Source organism: Castor canadensis, chromosome 4, assembly GCF_047511655.1.
Source record: "Castor canadensis chromosome 4, mCasCan1.hap1v2, whole genome shotgun sequence".
NCBI lineage: Eukaryota > Metazoa > Chordata > Mammalia > Rodentia > Castoridae > Castor > Castor canadensis.
The window spans coordinates 184,148,088-184,173,123 of record NC_133389.1 but is presented as its reverse complement, the minus strand read 5'-3'; the positions used below and the strand labels follow the sequence as shown (position 1 = coordinate 184,173,123).

The window sequence follows — 25,036 nt, the reverse complement described above, 5'->3', positions numbered from 1 at the left end:
GAAGATGCCACACAGCTGGCTGTTACAACCTGTTTCTGACTCTTCGTGCAGATGTTTGTCCATTTTGTCTTTCTGTGGCATTTACGGGGGTCCTCCTGTGGTCATGGAAGCTCTCCTGGGAGGAATTCACACAAGGGCACAGGCAACCTATAGCTCTCATGTGCAAGTGTGGTGTTCTCAACACCTTATGTATTCCCTTTATGTGCAGTGAAGCACAGGCGTGAGGGTAACTTTCCCTGGTCCTAATGAGCAGCTCTTGTAATGGCATCCAAACAGGCATTGTGTTTTGGTTAGTCCTCACAGGTCGTCAGTGGGAGGGAGTGATCCATTCTTGCTTCATCTCAGCATTTCTCTTCTCAGGCTTGAAGCACTTCCCCGAAGCAGGAATACATTATGTAGACAGTGCTACAGGCGATGGAAAACCCCTTGATGTGGAGTTTAGTGGCAACTGTAGTTTGGAAAAATTTTATGATGACCCAAAAAGCAATGATGGCAACAGCTACCGCCTGCAGTCCTGGTTGTATGCCAACCGCCTCCTGCAGTACGCAGACGCCTTGGAGCACCTGCTGAGCACAGGTGCGATGTCCTTGGTCAGGTGGTATTGGGTGTGTTCTTCTTTAACTCTTATTCTAGTATTCGGCCATTTTAAATTGCCATTAAGTAGAACTTTTCCATAAAGGTACTCAAGGCAAGTTCTGTGTCTCTAGCCAGATCATAAATTCCTGAGGTCCATGTTGTTATTGCTTCAGAATAAAAGTGATGAAAGGTTGTTTCACTGTGTGTACTGGAGTGACACTTGTAGATGTATGGAATTTTTATGCCACTGCTTTAATCACGAAGTGAAATGTGTCAGAACAGTGGAGGAAAGCACATATAAGTGACTAGGAAGAACTGAAATCACACTCATGAAAGTGGGATGCATATCCTACAGTGATATGGATGACAGCAAAATGGTTGTTTTGTAAGGCTGATGGAATTCTGGAATTCACCATAAAGCCACCAAAGTTAGACCTTGAAAAGATGATAGAGGTTGGGGGAAGCAGAACACACAGGGCCCCAGATGGATACCTGGAAGTTACTGAGAGCCAGTCAAGGGCTATATGCTTGGGCAAAGTCCACAGCCTGGGAGATGGTCAGCTGAGATCAGGAAACAGGAAATGAAGGGAGGGTGGATAAAGGGGGCATGTGCAGATGAGGTCAGGGTCCAACTAGGGGCTGTTTCTCTTGGGCCAGACCCAAGCATCCTGAGAATTGTCAACAGGTATGCTGCCAGTTCTGCGTCAGAGCCACTGCGCCACAGTGGTCTGAATACCCAAGCAGAAGCAACGGCATATGTAAAGGGGGGGAAGGAGACTGTTCATTTTTGCAGCTTTTGTCTGCATAGCAGTGGTTGCCACATGGTTGACTGTCATAGCTCCTGATGAATGTATTTATAAGCAGAAGAGACTGCTGTCTCTTAGAGAGTGGCTTTGTGGGGTTTAAGCTGAGAGAACAAGAATGTGTCTTCTACAAGGCCCTTGGATAAGTGAAGATGCTGGTTTACAAACCTCCTTTGGGACCCACTGTGTCCTCCGTTAAGGTTCCCATGGATGCAACATGAAATGCAAGGTAACACTCTTGTCTAAGACAGTCACGGAAGTGTAGTTATTCTCTTGCATTTCCAACATTTTGCTAGTGATTCACATAATCACTGATCTTGGTTAGTGTTGCTCCTATGGGCAAATAGTGCTCTGTAGTCTACTTGTGGAGTTCTGTACCAAGGCCCAATTTGGAAACCTGTGCATGGCTTGGGCATGATATTGGCCTTTGGATCACTCCAGTTTCTTTTTGAAGTATACACCACCCTATTTTCCAACTACTCAATCTTAAAGTTAAAAGGAAATGTTTTACTTGGTACGTGCACACTAATTTGTTAACTTTTGTGCAGTATTGAGTTATTCATTGGTTATTTAGTGAGTGCCCAGAAGTCTGTGATACTACAGGAAGGAGGCTTTTATTGTACTGGGAGATAAAGACTGAATGTGGAAACAGGTATGATGTAATGAGGAGTGGTGGGTGCCCTGGGGAAAGGGCCATATAGAGCAGGGTTGGGGGCCCACCCACTCTTGTAGATGGGAAGGGTAGGGAGGCTTCTGTTCAGGCCTGGCAGAGCTGATTGTGGGGGTCTTGTTGTCCTGAGCATCTTGAGCATCGGGGACGGTTGTGATGGTATCAGGGGGCAAGGCTGGAAGCAGATGGAGATGAGATTGAAGAAGTAGGCCAGGTGAGACTGTTGGGGCCTGAGATCCATGGCAGGGACTGTCTTTTTCTTTGAAGGAGAGAGGAAGCCACAGGGAGATTTGAGTGCAGCTACATTTGGCTTAATTTGGAAGTGTCCCTCTGCTGCCTGGGGGTCGGAGGGATAAGGTAGCAGGGGCTACTGCAGTGGCGGGGGGTGTTTTGAGATGTGTTTGGAAGAACATGTGGACTGTTTATGATGAGTGGGACATGAGGTATGGTGAGAAGGAGACCCTAGAATCTGAAAAGAGTGGCTGGGGCAGGACAGGACTGGAGTGGGGCAGTGAGGGTGAAATAACTTGGTTAAAAACAGACACTTTCTGTAGCTGAGTGTGGTGGCACATGCTTTTAATTCCAGCTAACTGGGGGGCAAAGGCAGGAGGATCACAAGTTTAAAGCCAGTCTGGGCAAGAGCCTATCTCAAACAAAAGTATAAACAAAAGGGCTGAGGGTGTGGCTAAAGTAGTAGAGCTGGATGTTTCTATTATAGCTGATGTAATGAAACAATATTACCAAAACTGAAAAGATTTTGAAAGTGATTTCTCATTGATCAATAGTGTATGGTCTTTTGAATATATTTGGTATGGAAATGGCATTGTAAATGACTTTTTCCATTTGTAAATGAAATTACTTGTTAACAGTGCTTTTAATCGTTTGGGTTTTAACTTTTGTTTATCTGTTTTAAACAGGACAAGGTGTAGTTTTGGAACGCTCCATCTATAGTGACTTTGTCTTCCTGGAGGCGATGTACAAGCAGGGTTTCATCCGAAAGCAGTGTGAGTCATGTTGTGACAAGCTCCTCACTGAGTGTGCCTCCACAGTGGCTATGAAAGAGGCTTTTACAGTTTGAGTGCTTTATGAGAGGCCATTAAGTAGACAAATAAGTGCCATTACTTAGTACATGTCCATAGGGTAGCATGGCGCTCCCGTCTGTCCTCTTCTCTCATGAAATAGGTGTCTTTTGTCCTTTCATCTTCTCTGGGGCAGCAGTATTACATACCTCCTGCTGTTGTCTCCCAAGAGTCCCCTGACTTTCAGCTCCGCTCTGTAGGACCTTCCCTGATTTTCCTTGACCGAATCATACTGAGCTCTTCCCCTGTGCCTGTCATCAAAGTCCCCTTTTGACACTACTATTCCTTTGTTTTTAAGGACAGTGGCATTAGTTGGGACATGGGAAAATATTGAATAAAGGCCTCCTGGTAAAAGTAGGCTGGCCTGATGCAATCCAGTGGGGGACAGAGTGTCTAACTGGGAGTGTGTGGGCAGTGTTTTGACTGGGCCTGTCTTTCTCACTGTTGGGTTTTCACTTGTGTGCTTGATGGCTAGACAGGTGGTAAGTTGAAATCCAGTAGTTTCACTGAGGGTGTGGTTGGTCAATGAATGAGGAGATAGAAGCAAGGGAAAGAATGATTGAGAATGAGGCTCTGCACCTATGTCCTGGTGGTTAGGGGTCATCCACCAGTGTGCATATAGCAGGAAGAGTGGATGGAGCCTTTGCTTCTGCCCAAGAGCTGATGTAGTCAGATATGCAGAGCAGCTGTTGGTCAGTCAGCAGGCATTGTGGGGGCGGGGGATGGTGCACATGACACTGTGCCTGGCCCTTGTTGTAGATGCTTGGGTGTGAAGGGAGGAGAGACAATCCTGGGGCTGAGGTGGGGTATTAAACCAGAGTAGAGGATGAATTGCAGAGCAGTATCCATGATGGTTCCTCAGTGTTGTTCCAGGTTGCCAAGGAAGGAAGTACTTTGGGGACCCAGCTGACTGGGGAAAGGGGTATTGTTGAGACAGCTTCCTCAACCAGTGGCCTCCAGAGGTTGTCCAGAGGATGGCAGCAGGGAGGTGAGAAGATGGATGTTTGGAGAGGCACTGTTGTGGAGGGGAGCCAGGTGCTGTCCAAGGGTGGTGGGTGCAACAGCATGCAGGGCCTCCGTGAGAGTTGCCAGCTGTTTACTGTTAGGGCACTCGCTCAGACTTTTCCTGAAAGGACTGAGGAGCAACTGGAGGTTTTAGGCATGGGAAGAATGGAGTGATGGGTCAGTTTAAAATGATTGAGGGCATTTGCCTAGAGGACAGCATCTGGTGAGGGAAGTTCAAATGGGAGGGGCCTGCTGGGAAAAAGTGAGAGTGTGGAGGGCAGCCTGCCGAGAGGTGGGACATTTGGGTGTCCCGTGTGTGAGGTTCCCTGTGATGGGCCCTGGAGACCCCTGCAGGGAGGTGAATGTCTGTGCTAAGGGCCTGAGGACTGGATGGGCTGGAAGTAGTTGGAGCATCATCAGTGACAGTGAGCATACTTTGTCTTGAGAATGCCCATGAGTTGCGTCAGGGCTGAGACCAGATCTAGGATACCTGGGAAGGTGGAGCTCTGAGGAATGGAACTGAGTGGTCAGAAGGAGAGGCAAAAGGTGGGAGGGGGGATTGGTCATCACGGGCTCTGACAAGAAGTAACCATTGAATTTCACCTTCAGGAGGTTGTTGACCTTAGCAAGTCATTTCAGTGTTGGTTGGGAAAAGCAAAGTGCACTGGCTAGAGAAAGGTGATGTATGTGGTGGAAAAGTGCCTAAGAAGTGGGATGCTGATGTAAATGAGGAGCGAAAAGGAGACTGAGCAGGGGGAGCAGAACAAAGGCAGTGTGACCTCAACGGTGGGACAGGCTGGACCATTATAGGTCCAACAAGTAGAAACCAACAGGAGGCCTGGTGTTTCCTCCTTGGATAATATCTGTTGGGGTGATCAAGTCTTGGTCCAGATGGCACCCTAGGCCTTGCTGTGGCCATGCCTCCTCCTCTTCAGTCTTCCCCTTTTTCCATCCTGGGTTTGCCTCTAGAGGTAGAATTTCCAGGGGGTGCCACTGGAGTGCTTGCGTTAAAGCAAAATAATTGTCTTTCTATGGGCCTTAGTGAAATTACCTGTTTGTCATTTCTACCAAGTTTCCACCAAGAGAGAGTCTGCAGAGACAATGGTTTCTTGAAACTGCTCCCGAAGTGGGTGAGGATGGTGGCTTCACTCCAGAAATGCAGTGTGTATTGATGGGGTGGTGTTTGCTTGGTGACACCCCTGAGAATCACAACTGTCCTGTGTTTGCTTTGTGTTCTCATGGCCACAGCAAAGCTATTCCTCAGGTGTGGTTGCTCTCAGTTTTATTTTTATTACTCTGATTCAGCAGATAATTATGTATAGCTGATTAAATTTACTGAGATACACTGAACCTGGGTAAATGTAGCTTGACATTTTCCAGTTATTTAAAAAACATTTTTTAAATGTTCTTTTTTTTCCTTCCTAGAGAAGACCACTGTCTTATCTGAGTCTCTGTGAAGAGGTGCACATACAGCATTTGTATACCAGGCATTCCAGTTCAAAGAACAGTAAAATGGGCACTTGTGTGCCTCCTCATTGCCCAGGAATTAAGGTGGATACATGTAGGTCCTGTCCTTTAGGAATTATTTTGGTCATGGTTTAAATCCTGGTGGTTTATTTTTTCTAAGTTGCATCCTTCCTCTGGGCCCGATGCTTCCAGTTTGTAGACACAGTGAGATGGAAGCTCTGCTGGCTGCACAGTGAGATGGTGCTATTGTATGCAGCTGCTCCTGGTCACTGAAAGGCTGTCCCATGCACTCAGAGGTTTCAGCTCTGACGGTTGGGTGATGCACACGTTCACATCACTCAGAACTTAGGAAGCTTTGTCCTTTATTCAAGGAGAAGCATGTACCAGAAGCTGTTTGGTGCTCAGATGATGACCTCTCTCTTATGCCAGGTGTGGACCACTACAACGAGGTTAAGAAGGTCACCATCTGTGAGTACCTGCCTCCACATGTGGCAATCTACATTGATGTACCTGTGCCTGAGCTCCAGAGTCGCATCCAGAGAAAAGGAGATGTAAGTCTGCTTCTACGCCAAAGTCCAAGCTGCTCTCATGTGACTTGTTATGGTTGATGTTGAGCAGCAATGAAAATTCAGAGTTCTAATTCCTCATGGTCCTTAACAGAGTGGGTGACGCATGGAGCAGGTCCCAGCCGAGAGAGGCATCTCTGTGGGGTGGAGGGAAGGCCTAGGCTGTCACCTGAGCTGTTCTTGTGGACAGGGGAGGCCTTCTGACACCCTCTTCTGCTATGTCCTTTCTCTTCCTTAGGGGATGTCATATCTCATGTCCTATTCAAATGGAAAGAGATTTCTGATATCCTTTCACTTACCCCTCAAAGCAAGCCTCTCTCTCTTTTTCCTGCTTCTTGGTTCTAGAACACACATCCAGTTACCTTTTTTTTTTGGTAGAGACTGCTAGGTGGCTCCTAGTAGCTCTAAGGCAGGTGGCGAGTGCAGAAGTTAGCAGACTGCACTGGTCTGTTCTGGTTTGTGATGTAGTGTTTCATCCTAGAGGAAAATGTGGTCTTTCTGACAGTGTGATGGAAATACAGGCTGCATGCCTGTGGGTCCTTGCAGTGCCTTTTCTCAGGGCTCCATTTTCACAGGTGCTCAGGAAGCACTTTTCCAAATGGCAGGCTACTTCCTATAGGGTGACAGAGGTTTCAATTGTCCTTTGCTGCCCCTTCTAGTCACCAGCACATGTGAGCCATGCTGCTCCCTGCCTGTGCCTCTTTGTACCTCCTGTTGCTTAAGCATTTGCTGTTAGGCATGCCGAGTAATTTAGTGTTTAAAAACACGGCATCAAGTGGCAAAAGGAGGGAACTGCAAGTTAAAAGTACTTATTTGCCTGCGAAATAATTTTTGACACCTTAGCTTATAGCACATTGACTGAGAAAGCCAAACACATATTTGGAGTCTCTAGATATTTTGTTAACTTAGATAACAATATTTCAAAATCAATTCTGAAGTTCAAATTACAGCCAGCACCTTTTTTTTTTTTTTTTTTTATTAATCCAAGTAAAGTCAGATGAATACTGTCACTGGCTAAAATGACTGCTTTGTAAGGAGACATGTTACAAGAGAGACATTCTATCATCAGTAAGCGTGTATTCCTATTTCTATTTTTATTTTAGTGCAGTTTGTACTTCCCCGTTGTGGCCTTTGAGAATAGCTATAAGAATACCTAAAACTCACTTGGCAAAATTAACTAGTAACTGAACATTTTGTCTACCATTTGCAGGTCATATTTCTGCAAAGGTTGTGTTTTGTATTGTTAATATGGTATCCTATGACCAACCTGATGCAGTTTTATTTCACGTGGGCCATAGCTAGTGATGGCGGTTTATCACCCTGTCACCCTTTAAGCACTTCACCCAGTATGTACCAAGCCCCTCCTGGACACTGGGAGCACAGAGGTGCCTGCCCTGGGCCCAGGCCTTACTGGAATACAGCCCCCAGTTATAGCAGCTTGCCTGTAGAAATTGATCCCTTTGTGGTCAGAGTTATGGGAATGCGGTTGCCTTTGTCACGTTTTCCCTGTGCCTGGTCTCACTGCTAGCCAGGGTTATACAGGCAATACTCTGAATAAGTGGTTCTTTTCACTTTTTGAATAGCTTTAGTGAGTTATAATTTATAGTTTATAACTCAGTGATTTTAGCAAATTTACCAAATTGCAGCATCTACCACCACAGTCCAGTTTTAGAAGGTTTCCATCATTTTGTAAGTCAAAGCAGTAAGCCTGACCATTTCTTTCTCCCTCTACTCTCCTCCCACAAGTGCTTATGCTAGACCCTGGTGCTAGGCTGTGTGTGTGTGAACAGGTGTGCAAGTCCCTCACTTCAGGAGCTCATGCTCCGATGGAGAAAATAAGTAAATACCGTGTATCAAGTAGAGGTAAAGGCTATGAAGGAGAGAAAATGGTCAAAAGACAAAGCAGCTTAGCTGTTGATGTTGCTAATTGTTAAGAAGTTCTAAAACTTGCCAGGCATAATTGAAATTTAAAATTTCTAAAGTTTGCTTAGCACATAGCAGACAAGGGAGGTGAGTAGTAGAGTGAGGGGAGAGGTGGCAGAGAAGGGGAAGAGTGGAGAGACCAAGAAAAGGTCTGTGACAAAGAGGAGGTGGCTGAGGGCAAGTAGAGAAGCAGGCCACCCCTCATGATGTCAGTACCCTTTCATTACCTGCATTGGTCATGGAGTGCTACAGAAAGATAGGTAGCAAGACTGACCTTGTTCTAGAGACATGTACTTTTGGAGTCTGCGGAGGAAGGTTGAGCCAGGGTCTCAGCTAGGCAGCCTAGGTCTTCACTGCAGTCAAGTATTATTTTTACTGTTCTGATACTCCTGCCTGTCACTCCAAAGTGCCTGCTCACCTTGTTATCAGAAAGCAGTGCTGTTGGTCGTCTTCACATTTTATGTATGTACAGGTAAAAGAAAATGATGTGTGAATGTTTTCTAATTTGGTTTTTCTGGTTTTTTTAGCCACATGAAATGAAGATCACTTCTGCCTATCTCCAAGACATTGAGAATGCCTACAAGAACACCTTCCTCCCCAAGATGAGGTGAGACAGGCACACCATTGCTTTGTAGGACTGAAGCGTTTTCACAGGTAGATTGTTATCCCCAACAGCCCAGGGAGCTTTCTCCCTTATTCAGTGTTGTGGATGTTGTCTGGGTGTTTTGGTCAATGTTATAAACAAGGATGACAGGAAACATTTCAGTTCAGTTTTTGTGGGGTGTTTTGATTTGCTTTTTTTGATACTTTTTCTGTTTTGTTATTTCCTTAAAGTCTTTTTGATGCTACAAGTTCTAATCTATGTCAGGCTTCAGCACTAGAGTACTCATGTATTTTTGAGTAAAATAAATAGCCGAGCATTGCCTGAAATATTCAGTGTACCTGTGGAGAAAATTCATGAGAGATAGTCTCCAGAGACAGTTTATTCAACATCCTTCAGAACTTTCTTTTCCTCTGTCCATTTCTCTCTTGTTGGGAAGCACTCAGAAGTGGGCTTTCATCCATGCTGCAGATTGCTGTTTTGAAGTCCGGGCGTGTGTATGTAAGGGAATTCATTACTACTCTCTCTAGGTCCAAATCCAATCCAATTGTTCGATAACCTTGTTTAAAATCTCAAAGTAATCTACAATTGTGATTAAAACAAAGTGTAGTAATTAGGAAGAAGAGCTTTAATTTTAAATTGAAAAGTTTTCCCATCATATACGTTACTGCTGATGTTATCTCTCCTTGCATATGCTAAGCTTTTTTTTTCTTTCCTCTTTTTTTGGTGGTGCTGGGGTAGGAACTCAGGGCCTCAGTTTTGTTAGGCGGATGCTATACCACTTACGCCATGCACCCAGCCTTTTTTTGCTTTTTATTTTTGAGATAGAGTCTCACTTTATATCTGGCCCAGCCTGGACCATGATCCTCATACTTATGCTTCCTACATAGCTGGAAGGGTAGGCTTGCACCACCATGCCCAGTTATTTTTACGAGTGGGATAGTGTCTTGTGAACTCCTTGCCCAGACTGAACTCAAACCACAATCTTCCCAAGTAGCTAGAATTATAGGCTTGAGCCACCATGCCCAGCCAAGCTTTTCTTAGGTAGGAAAGACAGTGAAGTGGGGGCTCCTTTCAACCCGTTCTCTGTTTTCAATACCAGATGAGCAGGGGGAAAAAAAGTTGGTTTGCAAATTTATGCCCATGGGAACAGAGAGAGCTATTTGAATACCCAGCCTAAGCAGAGGTACTTGACCCTCGGATTTCAGTTCCAAAAATCCTTCTTGAAGGTTTTCTAGCTGCAGAAACACCACTGAGAAGGAGCTTCAAGACTGCTTAGCTCCTGCACCAGGAGTCGTGTCTGAGTTCAGTGAGAACACTGGTACCGTTGCCTTCAGGAACCTACCCTGTAGGGCTTCCTGCTGATGAGGTGCATCTCATGGTGGGGTGGTGGGGCTAAGTGTCCATTCCTTCATGCCACTCTGCATCCGAGATGCTTTGGTGTTTAGTCCTGAAGTCTCAAGTTCAGTATTACAGCCCAACCATGTCTCAAAGAATGTGGTACTAAAATGGACAGTTCCCTGCTCACCATGCTTGTTTCCCATGGGTGACTGGGGAACCACAGTGTGGCACAGAAGAGTGTACACACCTCTTAGAACCTGGTGGCTGATTGGTTTTCCTCATCACTGACACAGTGGACGGTTTGGGTCTGTTGTTTGCTTAGTAGAGTTGTGAAAGCTTAGCTGAATGCTGTGGGACTAAGTAGTTCTTACTAGATGTTTTATGTCAGTCTAGCAGGGACAGCACTCCCACACAGTCCAGCACGCTCACCTGGATCCCTCGGCTGAACTCGAGGTGTGTCAGCATATGGGATAAGTTCTTTCAGCCTCAGGGTTCATCTGATGATTAAAAAGGACAGTTCTTTTTCCACAGAATGAATGCCTGTCTCTCACTTCTAGGCAGCCCTTCCTTTCATCAGAAATTGGGAATTCAGAGTGAGTCTCCTGCAGTTCTACAAAGACAGCACAGTGCTGTGTCCCTGTTGAGGGTGGCAGGACAGCGTATGTGGGGAGTGTTCTGAAAGGGGGGTGTTCCCTGTGATTTAAGGGCCTTTTCCCATGGGACCGTCATGGCCATTACCAGTTTCTGGTTGTGCAGTGCCATAATTCACTCATAAGAAGTAGAGAACCACACAAACACAGGGGAAAGAAGTTTCCCTGACTTTTCCATAGTTTGATTTGAGTCTGACTGTTCTGCAAGGTGGAAGAGTTCATGTTGTCTTTGCACAGGGTTTTAAAACTATCAGTTTTAGAGAAGTGGACCTCTTTTTCCGAAGTATAACCCTTATCAAATTACTGACAGCTCTGGGCCCTTATGTAGAGCACTGCACGTGTACCAGGCCCTGTGCTTACAGCTGTGTCACTTCATCTCTTCTCAGGAAGATGTGGTTTAACTTTGCTTATAGTAGTCTGTGTTATGAGGAATAGGTAGTACACAGACATGCATATGAATGTTTATGTGTGTGTATTGAATCGTCAGCTTTTCCAAATTAATATTACACATTATGGCCCCTCTTGCTAACATAGATTCATTAAGCTTTGCACCTGTTGTAAAGTCAACTCTGCTTGGCAACAAGCACACTCTATACAGATTTATGGGAGGCACCAAATTGTGGTCATTTGTTACATTTAGAGGAACAAGTTCCAAAAGTATCCATGCAATATATATTACTTTAAATGCTCAATTATAGACCCAGATCATACTGCAGCTTTGTGATGGAACGGGGTCTTAATTTTTTTCTTCTAGAAATTCACTGAGATTTGACTATTTTACCTAAAATTGAAAGAAACCTATGACAGATAGGTTATAATCTAAAATTTATAAGTCATTTGTGTTTTAGAATTCAGAAAAGTATTTTTCAAGAGATAATTTTAGGTTTGGAGAGTCTAACATTGTTGCAGTGCCAAGCATGCCAACAGCCTCCTGATAACCTCTTGATGGCCTCCTGATGGCCTGTCTGCACAGGCCACTCCGAGTGGGCTGGGGGGGTGGTTGAAGTACCTCCTTCATTTGGTGAGGTCTGTAAATAGGCAGTGTAAGCCCAGGAGGAAAAGGACAAAAGTACTGGAAATGGTGAACTGTTGTCCCCTTCCTTTGGAGACCCAGAGGTGATTTTCTGGTGTCCAGATGAAGAACCAAAGGCTGTACTACCTTCTATCATAGTTTGATTAAAACAGGTTTCCTCTGCCTCCTAGATTCAGAATTTTAGTCAATGTCCTGTCTGCTGTGCCTGTTGCTTTTGCAGAATCTGGGGAGGCCCAGCTGCTCTGCCCTGTCCTGCAGGGAGAACTGTAGTTGGAGAGTGCAGTTGTGACTGTTGGGTGGCCTGTGTGTCTTGGCCCTGTCAACAGTGGTGACTGAGGTCACTCACTGAAGGCTGGGGGCTGTGTAGGCAGGAGAGGGAAGGTAGGAAACAGATGGGCTGTTGTCACTGCCTGTCTACGAGCACATTGCCTCCACTTTACTGTGTGTCCTTATGAGCCACCGTACATTGTGGTGCACCTGCCACGGTGCCCCCCATTCAACTGTGGAGCTTTAGTGTTTCGAGCAGGAGACTTGAAAGTGTGTGCTTATTCACACAAGCTTCAGCCTGCAAAGTTTACATTGAACTTCATTTTGCCTTTTCTTTCAGTGAGATTTGTGAGGTTTTGGTGTACAATGCAAGCGAAGTTCAAAATCCACAAAAGGTAAGAAAATGGTTGGAAAGTTAGTAATTATTCTTACGTTTGATTCATGTATAATGTTCTCACAAACCAGGCAAATCAGCTCTATTCCCATTGGTTTTAGGACCGTTCGTATTTCATAATCTAGAATGGTACCCACCCAGCCACATCATTCTCCCTGGCCATGAAGTTTTTATCTTTTTTTTTGGTGGGACTGGGGTTTGAACTCAAGGCTTTGGCTTGTAGAGAAGGTGCGCTACTTACTTGAGCTACACTTCAGTCCATTTTTTTCTGGTAATCTTTAGAGATAAAGTCTCATGAAGTATTTGCCCAAGCTGGTCTATTACTGTGATACTACTAATCTCAGCCTCCCAAGTAGCCAGGATTGTAGGCATGAACCATCAAGTCCAGCTTGAAGTTTTGATTTTTTTAAAAAATAACTTAGTTTCTTAAAATTACAGATGGTAAAGATGAATGCAAAGACCCTTAGGTCATTTGCATCCACATTTTTTATTAAACACATGATGAAATTGAAAATTGTATTAGTTCATGAGAAAAATCAGTCACTTAAAGATAGCATCTTTCCCCTTGTCTGTGCATTTTGTAAAATCTAGTGAATCTTGGTGGAGTTTTGGGGGCCTTAAGAAAAATTCTGAAAAAGAATAATTCAAGAGATTTGCCCTCCCAAGTACAAAAATGTAATACAAAATACAATAATAAAAGTATTGCAGTATAGATACAAGATTAATAAAGAACCTAATGGAACAAAGCGAAGTACAGAAACAGCTGTGTGTCTGTCTATCTGTCTTATATTGGCAAAACCAGTTACTTAAAAATAATAAAATGAAATAAAGGAAAATGTGTTATTTCTTAAGTGGCATTGAGGCAGGTGAACATCTATTTGGTGAAAAAACAGAAGTCCTTTATTATGTATTATATATTAAACATAAATTACAAACAAATGAGACAATAAAGGTGTAGGAGCCCAAGAATCACATATGAGTTGCAGGCCAGGCTGTCCTGGCAGAAGGACCGTGTAGAGCTGGTGCTCTGAACAGCAGCCTAGCAGGCGGTGGATGGGGACTGGGTGAGCTCTTCCACCAGAGAGCAGCAGTCTCCTTTCAGATGGAGTCTGCACTCTAGCCTAGCTCTGCTGCTCAGCTGTAAGAATTCTTTTCAGACCTTTGCTCATTCTGCTTGGACGAGTGAATTACATTTTATTTCCTTATCCACGTCTATCTCTGTGATACTGATTAAACCCTTTGACAGAATGTCTAGATGGCATGTATCTTAGAAGAATAGTACATTTTTTGTCTCTTAAGGCTAAGATTTTGTTGTTATTTGAGTTCATTGAAAATACTCAAATTTTTGTGCATTAAAAAGAGTTCTGGCGTGGGGAATGTTTTGGGAGAGCATGAGAATGAGAAGGTTGCTATGAAAAGATGGCAGCTCTGGACAGTCGGGCCTGGAGCCAGGAGACCAGCCTGCTGGCTGTCTGGAAATGTGTGGATGTTCAGGGTCCTCCGGCTCTTTGGTTGCTCAGTCTTGACTTCTAGGGTGAGTTTACTTGGAAAGGCATGAATAATCTGTCATAAATGCTGGCTTTTCCTTCCAGTCTTGATTCTTTTTCTGCCAGGCTGCAAGGTAACTTCAGCATCCCTCCACATTCCAGAGTACTGGCAAGGCAGAGCTATGTTGAGGAAACCACACCCTGTCCACCATTTCATTACAGGTGTCCACTGCAACATTCTTTTTGTCTTTTGTGGTTCAATTCTTCCTGGCAAATGTTCATAACCTGCAGTGTACTTCAGTTCTAAAATAGCTCTTGATTTAAGTTTGGATTTTTTTTGGTCTTAGGTGGTAGAAGACATTGAATACCTCAAATGTGACAAAGGCCCTTGGCTTGAACAGGACGACCGCACCTTCCACAATCTGCGGATGTTGTAAGTCACAGTGTTTGATGGTGGTGGGGAGCGATAGGAGAAGCAAAGCTGCTCTTTTGAGTGCAGTATGTTCGAATTTTAAAGTGATGATGCTCAAGTTAAATGTAACAGCACCAACTAGTACTGAGGTCTGTCTTTCTTTCTTCCTTCCCTTCCCTTCCCTTCCCTTCCCTTCCCTTCCCTTCCCTCCCCTCCCCTCCCCTCCCCTCCCCTCCCCTCCCCTCCCCTGCCCTCCCCTCCCCTTTTTCCTTTTTCTTTTCTTTTCTTTCTTCAGTACTGGAATTTGAACTAAGGGCCTACACTTTGAGCCACTCCACCAGCCCTTTTTTGTGATGGGTTTTTCTAAGATAGGGTTTCATAAACTGTTTGCCCAGGCTGGCTTTGAACTACGATCCTCCTGTTCTCTGCCTCATGAGTAGCTAGGATTACAGGTGTGAGCCACTGGAGCCCAGCCTGAGGTCTTTCTTTTTCCCTTCCAGGCAGCTCTTGAATTCTCAGGTTGTCTCATTGTTTAATTCATTGCCACTACTAATTAAACAAGTATTTTGCTTCTGCTGTGTTCTGGGCACTATTCAGAGTTAATGGATATAATCCCAGATAAAACTTCTGCTCTCATCAAAGATGTATTCTAGTGGGAAAGACAATTTAAAAAACCAGAAAAGCTGTTCTGTGTCACAAAGACTATGGAGAACTCTACCAAGTCATGGAGCATGAGTGCCTGGGGGCTCAGTGACCCAGGGCACTGTCAGGCATGGAACTGCTGCATGAAGAGGCCAGAGTGAAGCCAGTACTGGGCTCCATGAGTCTGAGGGTGATCTCAGGTTAGAGATATAGCAGGTGGAGAGACTTTGAGACAGGAGCTGCTGAAGGCCATAGTGGAAAAGGAGGCATAGGTCGTGTAGCTACTTTTGCATAGCTGTGACCAAATGCCTGATGTAAACAACTTAAAGGAGGAAAGATTTATTTTGGCTTACGGTTTCAGAAGTAAAAATTGCTTTTCTAGTTCATTGGATTGGATGCTAAAAGGAGAGTAGGTGGGCATGGTACAGAGTCCTGGCATCAGACTACAGGTGGGAGGACATCTGCTCCCAGCTGGCTATGTGGCGTGGGACAAGTCACTTTACTTTTCTGTGCCTTAGTTTCTTCATCTATAAAATTTTGGAACTGAAGTAGAATCCGGGGCAGAATTTATTGAAGAGAATACAAAAACAAACATAAAGTTGACTCGATGCTGAGTGAGTGAGTGGTGGTCACCTTAGCTTTGAGGGGCAGCTCCTCCCCTTCCCTAGCATCTCGTACTCCCCTTCTGCCCTCACTCATTGTTTGTGGTGACCATAGGCGTCAGGCAATTTCTGGCTGCTGTTGCTTTCCCTCTAATCCTGTATCTAAAAATCGCATCCACGTCAAGTGCCCATCATGCGTTTCTCGTCCTGCATACTCACAGACAAGAATTAGACAGATATTGTGACTTGTGTGTGCCGCACCCTGCTTCCTTGTGTTATTCCTACATCTTTAAGCCTTGTTCAGAAGTATATGGGCCTTAATTTCTACCTTAGGAAGCAATACTTTGAGTTGTGAGCTTTTTTAAAAAATAAGAAAATAAATTTTTAAAGAAGGTTGACAAAACAGTGAGGATATGAGTACATAGGCTATATATGAATATTTACCTTTTCATGTAAGGGACTTGAGCATCCTCAGAGTTTGGTATCCACAGGGTCTCAGAACCCATCCCCGTGGGTACCAAGGGATGCTTATAGCTGATTTTCAACCTTCTCCTATAGTGAGGACAGGAGTAACAGCTTCCAAGCCCATTACTTGTTTCAGTTGAGATTCATTCCCCTCTTTATCTTTCAAAGTATTATATTTCTTGCCTAGACCACCTTATATGTGTGTATGTTGGTGAGTTTACCTGAGTAATGTCCTCTGCTCTGGTTTTGTACCTTGCTTGGCATCCTCCTTTCCTATAACTCCTTTAACAGTTGCTATCATGTGGGACTCTGTTGGAGGCCTGCAGACATGCTTTTTCTGCTCCACAGCACTCCTGCTCTACAGATAAGGAGACCATGACCTAGAGAATCTGGCCTCTTGGGATGTGGGAGGGGGAGCCCCTGGTGCTCTGAAGCCCTCTGAGCTCTGAACACAGGGCCATTCTTCCCTTTTGCCATCTGTTCCGGCTCAAGTCCTGTGCAATCCCTGGTTCCTCCACCAGTGTAGTCCTAGCTCAAGCCTTGCTCTCTCCCTGCCGTTGACCCCTCACCTCTCTCTGAGGGTGGTATGCACCATTTTAGTGTTTATCTCCCTTATCTTTCCTGCTTCTTCCACTGTGGTTCATTGGTGCCCACATTCTTGGTGCTGCATTCTGGATCTCTACCTTGTTACCTCTGCATTCCACCTATCATGCATACCTCCATGATTTTTTCCAAAAAAAAAAAGTCACAGTGGTTCTATTTCCTGTTTATGCAGAGTTCTTCAGTAGCTTCTATTTGTCTAGTCTTAGATTCCAGTTTGATTTTTGGAGTTCACTCAGAGTCAGCCCTGGTTGTGCCACATCCACCCAGGATACCAGGCAGTCCTCCTGGTCCCCGCCCTACTGCCTGAGGATTGTCTGCAAAGCCTGCCTAGAGCTGCTGTTTGTTTATTCTCTCTCTGAAACCTTGAACTCGTCCAGATAGTGGCTTATAAGAATGTATATATGACCCTTCTTTGTTTGTATCAATTAACAATATGTAGGAAAATGTTGTCCTAAAATCCTTGATAACTTTCTGAGACTGTGGAATGCGTCTGACTTTTTGACCTCCCACCAATAATACCTTGTCATTTTCTAAACAAAATCTGATATGTGTGTTGATTTAATTTTGTACCTTGTCTAGAATTCATGTCATGAAGTTATAATTTTAGTAATTACTTAGTTATATGGTTATCAAAGCATAGGAAAGGATCCTGTAATTTCCCCAGAGTTTATAAATTACAGCATTCAATTAATTGCTTTAGTTTAGTTTACGATGGTTTTGTCCTCCTTTTTCTTATTTTTTGTAGCCTCCCTTCTCCCCTCAATGTTTCATAACATTTTACAATGGTAATTGTGTTCATTTCATTTGAGTTCCATTTCTTAAGTGAAAATTATGACCAATTTTCTGAGTAATTATTGTAGACACGTCATTTAACATTTTTTACACTCATTTTTTCCAGAATGTGACAGATTGCTGGTTTAGAGCATGTTTGTGCCATCTCAGTTATATGTGTCAGGGTATAAGTATGGGTGTGTGTGTTTGTGTGCTTACATTGAGGGGCAGTAAAGGTTTTCAGTCTTGACCACAGTCCATGGCTGACTGGTGCCCATCCAGGTTTCCTCTTTGAGGGTCACTGATTACTAGCCAGGGGTCCAGGTGTGCAGGTCTCTGCCTGACCTCTCTGCTTCCCTGGAGCCCAGCCTCCTTCCCACCATCTGCTCCCCACAAGGCTATCCTGGACTGTGGGGAGCAGCTTTTCAACAGGGAATCCTGGGGCCCAGGAGATGGCAATAGTAGCTTGCTGTCAAGTACCAGGCTGTAGACAGTTCTGGAGGAAGTGAACAGCGGGCTGTGAAACATTGTAGGAGAAAGTGTAGACATTCTGTTAATGGGGAGGCAGTTTGAGTCATAAAACCTAATTTGCCATTTTATTTTCTGTCTGCCTGCTTTGCTCCTTTGTTTTAAAGTATGTGGTGAGGTACCTCATACCACAAACTGACTCCAGTGAATTTTATCTTCCTAGTTGGACACTTTGGCTTTGATGATATGTTACTCTGTTTTTAAATTCTTCTTAATTGAACTAAGTGCTCTGTGAACAGAATGTTTTCTTTCTCTGCTCTCTGCTTCCTGAGTCATAAAAGGCTTCCTGGTGTCTTTGTTCTGTATTTATCTCCAATCTAGAATATGTCTTGTTTATTAGAGGTGTTTGCTGGAGATGTGCCCTAAGCTAAGGTGATGCCCTGAATGAGTGATGCACTAAGAGTTGAACCCAGCCAAGTTTAAGTAGGTGTGGAATAATGGCCCAGATTGTTAGTATTTTTTAATCTTCAAAAATATGGTCAAGCATATTTGCTCAAATATTTTCTGGAGTAATACATTATTTGTAACTCTGCTAATTTAAACATAGATGGCACTATTGCTCTGTATTCCATAAGCTCGTAGACAGTTAAATTCTTCCATTTTCCAGTACTTTCTTAGGACTTTCAACTATAAGGAAAACCAAACACTCCCTAGCCACCTTGATAGTTATTAACATTAAGCACATATATTCCATATTTAGTTTGAATTTTTTATTGTAAGATCACTTCAAAGCATTATGCTTAACAGATGTAGAACAGTTGTGTCAACAGTATAAAGGTGTGTGCTTTTGCATGCTGACACATGCCCAAGATGTCTTTGAAAGAGTGACTCAGGAAAGCTACCAGCACTTACTCTGGAGAGGAAAACCTATGGAACTGATGTTGAAGACTGACTTTGGTGCTGTGTGACGTTCTACCACATCCTACTGCATTTCTAACAAAAAACAAAGCAAAATACACAGATTAATGTCCCTTACAAACATTCCTGCTTGCATGAGTACACCTAAGGAAAACAAGCAGACATGGCAACCTGGCAGCAGTCCCTTGAACTGGGATTCTGGTCGTTGGAATGTCAGTCGTATGGAGTGGTGTCATTTGTACTGCAACACCAGGACATGCTCTACTGCTGTCTCCTGCGCATCCTGGTGCACTCTGTGGTTCCCTGTGGAAGTGGGACACACATGCCCATGTACCTTGCACTCCCACCCACTGGGATATTCTGCCTGCTGCCATGGGGTCCAGACATTGGGTTTCCATAGTGGCCCTGGATGCTTTCTCATAAGGCCTGGCTCAGAGCTGGGTACACTTTCCACCTGAGCCATTAAAGATAGAAATCCTCACTACTTTTATTACTTACTAATGGAAAAGAATCCATTGGAAATAATTATTTTCTTTGTTTTGAACCTGTAAGAAAGATTTTAATACTTCTTTCTTAAAGTCGAAGAAATAATTTCAAGTATTGTTATATTCAGACTAAATTTAATTTAAAATAAGCAAACTATAACAAAGTATAAATGTTTTGGTTTTCAGCAAGATGAAATGGTAAAATGAGAGTATCCTATGGTTCATACTTACTGGTGCCAAGAAAACAAGGCATCAGACCTTTCACAAGCAGTGGTATCCTGTACCTTCTGTGTGGGCCCTGTGCTCTTGAGTGAGTCCCTCCTGGCATTGCCACTTCATGTTCAGACAGCTTACCCTACACAGAACAGCAGGATACTGGCTGTAACCCTAGAGAGGCTTAAACTGCTCACTGCCTTTTCCCCCTAAGATGCGGTAATAGTATACATTTCTAATGAGGCTTGGTGTGTTTGAGCGCTGTGGCAGCCATTTGTTTTGATAGCCTTTTCCTCCTGCTGTCAAGGTGTATAAAGCACACTTTGGCTCCCTTTTTCGTGTTTCCAAAGCTGTGTTGATCTCCAGAGCCCATGATCTGAGGGCATCGAGGTTTTTGGAAGACGCCCTCAGCATCTGGAGTACTTCCAGCAGAGCAGCCCACGTGGGCCCACTGTTCTCTGGGGTGCTGGTTGTGCTTCTCAGGTGCCTGTTTGGGAACAAACAGCATCTAAGTGTGGGTTTTTTATATGATACTGAGAAAATCAGACTTAATGCTTGTTTTATGATGCTTTTTTTGATGATGTGGTATAATTCATGTTTGTTCTATCTTTTAGTGTTCAAGAGAAGTTGGACGTACTGAACTACACAACCATCCCTATCTATCTCCCAGAAATCACAATTGGAGCTCACCAGAGTGACCGGGTCTTCCACAAATACAGAGGGGTGAGACCTGAAGTGTGGGGAGCTGGGGATGGAGGGGCTGTGGGTCCTCAGATGGAGGCAGGAGCATCGTGTTCTTCTGAGTGGCCTGTGTCACAGCAACGTCATTTGCCAGGCATGTTTGTTGACACACATATGTCCTCTGTTCTTTAGCTGGGGTCTCCCATTCTTTATGGCCATGCTTTACTTCTGGTGTCATTTTCCTCTTTATAGTACATCTATTAATAATGAGGCTTGTGTTTCTGCAGAAGGTATCCACCAAGTGGAAAAATTTCAGGACAGAGCTGGGAATAGATAGTGAGCCAAAAGTTGGCAAGGTGCACTGTTTTGTTCAGTCTCTGCTGTAAATTTCACACCTTGCCTGTGAGTCACTTGTTCTGATATTGGTTTAAGACTCAACTCCAGCCAGCTCCCTGAAGCAAGGGACCAGGAGCCTGGCAGGGGAGCCATGCCTGCACTGAGCATCCTCGTGGCTGTGGAATAGGAATCCAATCCTTTCCATGGGCTGCTGTGGTTTCTATTGGCAAACGTGGGAAATAACCATAGTGAAGTCTGCATTCCAAGCCATGCATTGAATGTGGAGACGGCTTTGCATTCCTGAGAGCTGTTTCTGCAGCAAATGTCTTTAGAGCTGATGTTGTAGACTGCCCAAGGCATCAATCACGGGTCAGAGTGTGTCCCAGTGCTTTTTTCCTTACTTGAGTACTTGGCATTTTCTTAATGCTAAGTTCTTTTGGTTGTTTTAAAAGTGATTTTGTTGAGTGTGACATTGGGAAACACAGTCATCAGGACCTCACTCAGCACCTGCCACTCACATTGCTACATGATTTGCCTATCAAGGACACCTGCAAGGACTATCTGTCTTTGCAAGTAGACTTGTATAGGCTGCAGCTTCCTTGGTGAAGGGAGGAAGGCTCCTCACTGGCCATCACCCATACTAACATCATCTCACCTCATGCACAGCATCCACTGCCAGAAGCAGCCACTCCCATTGCTAACCCAGCATGCGCTTCCTAGGGTCCCTCTGCTGGGAGGGGAAAGGCAAAGTCCTGCTTCCTTTTAGTTTTGTCAGATTTTGCTTTACTTGTTTTGAGGCTGTATAATTAGGATCAGTAGTAGAGTTACCCTTTTGTACTTTAGGAAACTTTCCTCTTTAGCAATGGTTCTTACCTTCAAGCTACCTTATTCAGTATTTATGTAACATCTAGAAGTTTCTTTAGTTAGTATTTGCATGGGGTAGTTTTTGTACATCTTTTAATTTCAACCTTTCTGTATGTTTACATTTAATGTGAGCACATTATTACTGTTTATTTATTTAGTAGTACTGGGTTTGAACTCAGAGCCTCGGGCTTACTAGGCAGGCACTCTACCACTTGAGCCACTCCGCCAGTCCTAATGTGAGCAACTTATAAACGTCAGGTATTTTAAAAAGTTTGTCAGTCTGAATATTTGAAATACTTACTCACATTTAATGCAATTCTTGATACATTGGTATTTGAATAGCCTGTCTTACTATTTCTTTTATATTTTTCCTGCCTGCCCTATGTATTGTTTTTCCTTTATTTCTTGCCTTTTTTAGATTAAGTTTTTTGAAATTTCATTTATTCCCTTCTATTTACTTACTAGCTGTCATTCTTTTAATAGCTTTTAGTGTTAACCTGTTAATTAAGCTTCTCCTCTTTGATTATTGAAGCCTAGTTTCAAGGAGTATTTTTCCAGGGCACTCTGTCTGAATTTTTCTCCACATAGTCCTTTTTTGTTTCCAGAATTTCCCTCTGTTACAATTTCAAGTTCTTTATAACAATTATCTTGTCACCTAATTTATTGAACATATTAACCACATTATCTGTTACCTGTCTCTTCTGAAACTATTTCATTGTCTGGTTCTCTTACCTCGTTTCTGGTCATTTAATCTTAGTATGTCTGTTGGTTGGTTGTTATTTGTTGTTTTGTTGTTACTGTTCTCTCGTGTGGCCACTGTTTGTAAGAATGTAGAGGTAACATGGGACTTTGGGTCGCGCTCCCTTATCCTTGCAGGGATGTGCTTACCATCTTCTGATGGGCTGATCTGTTCAGGGATGAAGCTGACTGGCTGAGCCTGACTTTTGTGAGGAGGCTGATGTATTTCCAGTTGTCCTGAGAGACCATCTTTAATAGCATCCGTCTGCTTGGTGGGCCGTGCATTGCAGTTATTGTCCCAACAGTGTCTCCTTTGGGGACTCTTGGCACTTTAACTGCCACTGCTGCAATTAATACATTCTGTGATTATATCAACTATGATTAATATGTTCAAGAAATCAAACGGCAAAATAATTGTAGGAAAGAACTTGAAATTATAACAGAATGGAAATTCTAGAGACAAAAAAGGACTATGGTTAAAATTTAAAACTCAAATAAATCTAACAGTAGATAGCGAGAGTGGGCAAGACCATGGAAGGACAACATGCTGACTGTTCAGCTCGCCTGCTTTTGCCCTTGTCCTTGGACCTCAGACCCCAGCCCTCCTTGCCTGGGTGCCTGTTGTGCACAGAGGTGCTTTCCTCTATCTATCTGGTTGTTTAGGAGGGGAGAGTTGGTCTACACTAGCTAATCCACCAACAGCTGGATGTGTTTAACCAGCTACATGGTGAGATTATCCAACACTTTTCATCATTACTGTGTTTTGTATGATTTTGTCTGCTTTTTAATTTGTGGGGATTAAGGAGAATCTGGTGTTGGGCTTGTGGTCTTAAGTAAATATTTAGAAATGTTAAAAATTTTAATCAATAGTTAAGTGATAGAGAAATGGAATCTTTTAAATTCCTAAGCATTTTTAAAATTCAACTTCATTTTTTAGAACAAGTTTAGATTTATAGGGAAACTGACTCTGGAAGAGAGGTCTCTTATACCCTGCATCTGGTTTTTCATGTTATTGGTTAAAGTTAGTGAATCCATACAAACACAATGATGTTAACTGAAGCTCATATTTCATTCAGAATTCCTTAGTGTTTCCTGCATATCCTTTTTCTGTTTCAGGACCCATCCAGACCACATGACACCAGTCTGCAGGTCTCCACAGACCACTCTTAGTGTTGACACTTGCTTGGACTTTCCGTGTCTGTCACACTGACAGTTCAAGTTGTGTGGTTCATGTGTTGTAGGCTATCCCTTGCTTAGGGTTGTCTGGTACTTTCTCATGGATGTCTGTGCCTGGACAGGTGGAAGCATCAAGGTTCACTGTTACCGGCCATCACTTGACCTTGATTGTGTAGTTGAGGTCCTGTTTGTAGGTCTCTCCACTGGAGAGTGGCTCTTTCCCTCCCTTGCAAAACATCACTGGACATACTGCAGGCTTTCTGTTTGTTTTTTATGAATTGGGGTTTTTTTTGTTGTTGTTGGTTTGTTATTAAGGAAATTCAGTTTCTTGATATTTAAAAATGGTAAGTGGAAATGAAAGAGAGTAATAGTTACTTTCTTTTCATTGACAGAATTCCCTCTGGCCATTAAAAACGTAGCAGCAGTTATCAGCAAACTTCCTTCTGGAAATAGCATGTGGGTGATGCAGCTCTTCTGTCAGTTTTGTATGCAGCCATTTAAGGTTTGGGAAGATTTTGGCTTCACAAGGCTGGTTCCCTGGCCAGACAGCGGAGCTGTCTTCTGGCTATGTTTCTGTTGGAAGGAGAGCCCTGCCTCCTTCCTGCGTTCACAATGCTCTGTGATGCTTCCTGTGACTGAATGGTTCATTATAGCCCTTTGTAGGCAAGCAGGTCCCTCTTGCCTTGCTTCACACCCAAGTCCACATTTCTTCTGCAGCCTGCCCCAATGAGCAACCCACATTATCCCTGAGCAGGATATAAGAAGCTTGTCTTGTGACAGAAGGCAGTCAGAAATGGCAGTGGCTTCTCTTTGTGTGGTCATCCGGACAGGCACATTGTGCTAGCAACAGTTCATAAAACCTGTTTTTCCCGGTTCTTTCCTTCTCTTGGAAACAACCTAAGATCAAGTATAGTAGCCAACCTTGTTCTTATTCATACATAGACTTATTGCATGCAGTTTTGACCAAACATGGTAAAAACTAAATTAGTTTTTAAATCAAAAGAAATGTCAAAAATAGATGTTTTCAATCTCTATGTACATTATACAACTCAGGTGATGGAGAGAAACTCACATTGTCCTTAGTTGTGTTTTCATTGTTTTGTATGTACTGAGCATTCCCTGTCCTGGATTTTGTAAAAAAAAAATAAAAAAACAAGAAAAAATCTGCTTTCCAGAAATCAAGGTAGAAGTTAATATGTTTAGTTGAAGTAATAAAGTAAGAATTTTAGATTTGTTGAGAAGCAGGCAGTGGAAGTTGGGTGGCATTGTGGGAAAAACGAATCAGGCATCTACAGTACAGTGCTGACCACTGTGCCTCCTGAGCATTCGTGGCTGTTTCTCCACAGTGGTCTCCTTGGAGCCATATGTCTGTAGATACCAAGGGTCTATGTACTAATGATGTAATGTGAAGGCAAACTGTCATGAAAACATAGTTTATCCTTAATCATTTGGTCTTAATATTGCATTCTTTCCTTTTCATTTCCACAGCTCTGCTGGGGACACGAGGCATGAGTAGAAAGGTGGAAAGTGGATAGAGGAGCAGGGGCTTGGGGACTTGAACCTCTGAGGCGTGGGACTGTGTTTTGTCTTGTGCAAATGGACACAGGGCACACAGAGCACACTGGCCATCAGCTCCTAGAAGCGCTCCCTCACAGAGGCCGTGGGGACAGGACAGGTGGCTGTTGAAATTGTGGTTGGGTCAGAATTTGAGGTTCTAAGGTTTAGTGAGAATTACTGTGAAATTCGAATTGCTAACCAAATTAAATACTATTTTCCAGAATTATATGTTACAAGAAGAAA

The 25,036-nt window shown here is 43.6% G+C and overlaps 1 protein-coding gene across 2 annotated transcripts in view; it reads left to right on the top strand.

Moving 5' to 3' along the window:
- Ndufa10 (NADH:ubiquinone oxidoreductase subunit A10) overlaps nt 1-25,036 on the top strand; it is a 48,466-nt gene that overhangs the window by 5,028 nt on the left and 18,402 nt on the right. Inside the window, exons 3-10 of one of the 2 annotated variants that reach the window (XM_074072177.1) lie at nt 361-576; nt 2,967-3,053; nt 3,991-4,116; nt 6,030-6,151; nt 8,617-8,696; nt 12,322-12,376; nt 14,210-14,295; nt 20,056-20,164. In XM_074072177.1, the coding sequence (XP_073928278.1) occupies nt 361-576; nt 2,967-3,053; nt 3,991-4,116; nt 6,030-6,151; nt 8,617-8,696; nt 12,322-12,376; nt 14,210-14,295; nt 20,056-20,164 (881 nt within the window). The remainder of the gene's footprint in view (nt 1-360; nt 577-2,966; nt 3,054-3,990; nt 4,117-6,029; nt 6,152-8,616; nt 8,697-12,321; nt 12,377-14,209; nt 14,296-20,055; nt 20,165-25,036) is intronic. The other variant, XM_074072178.1, reaches the window with a different exon arrangement.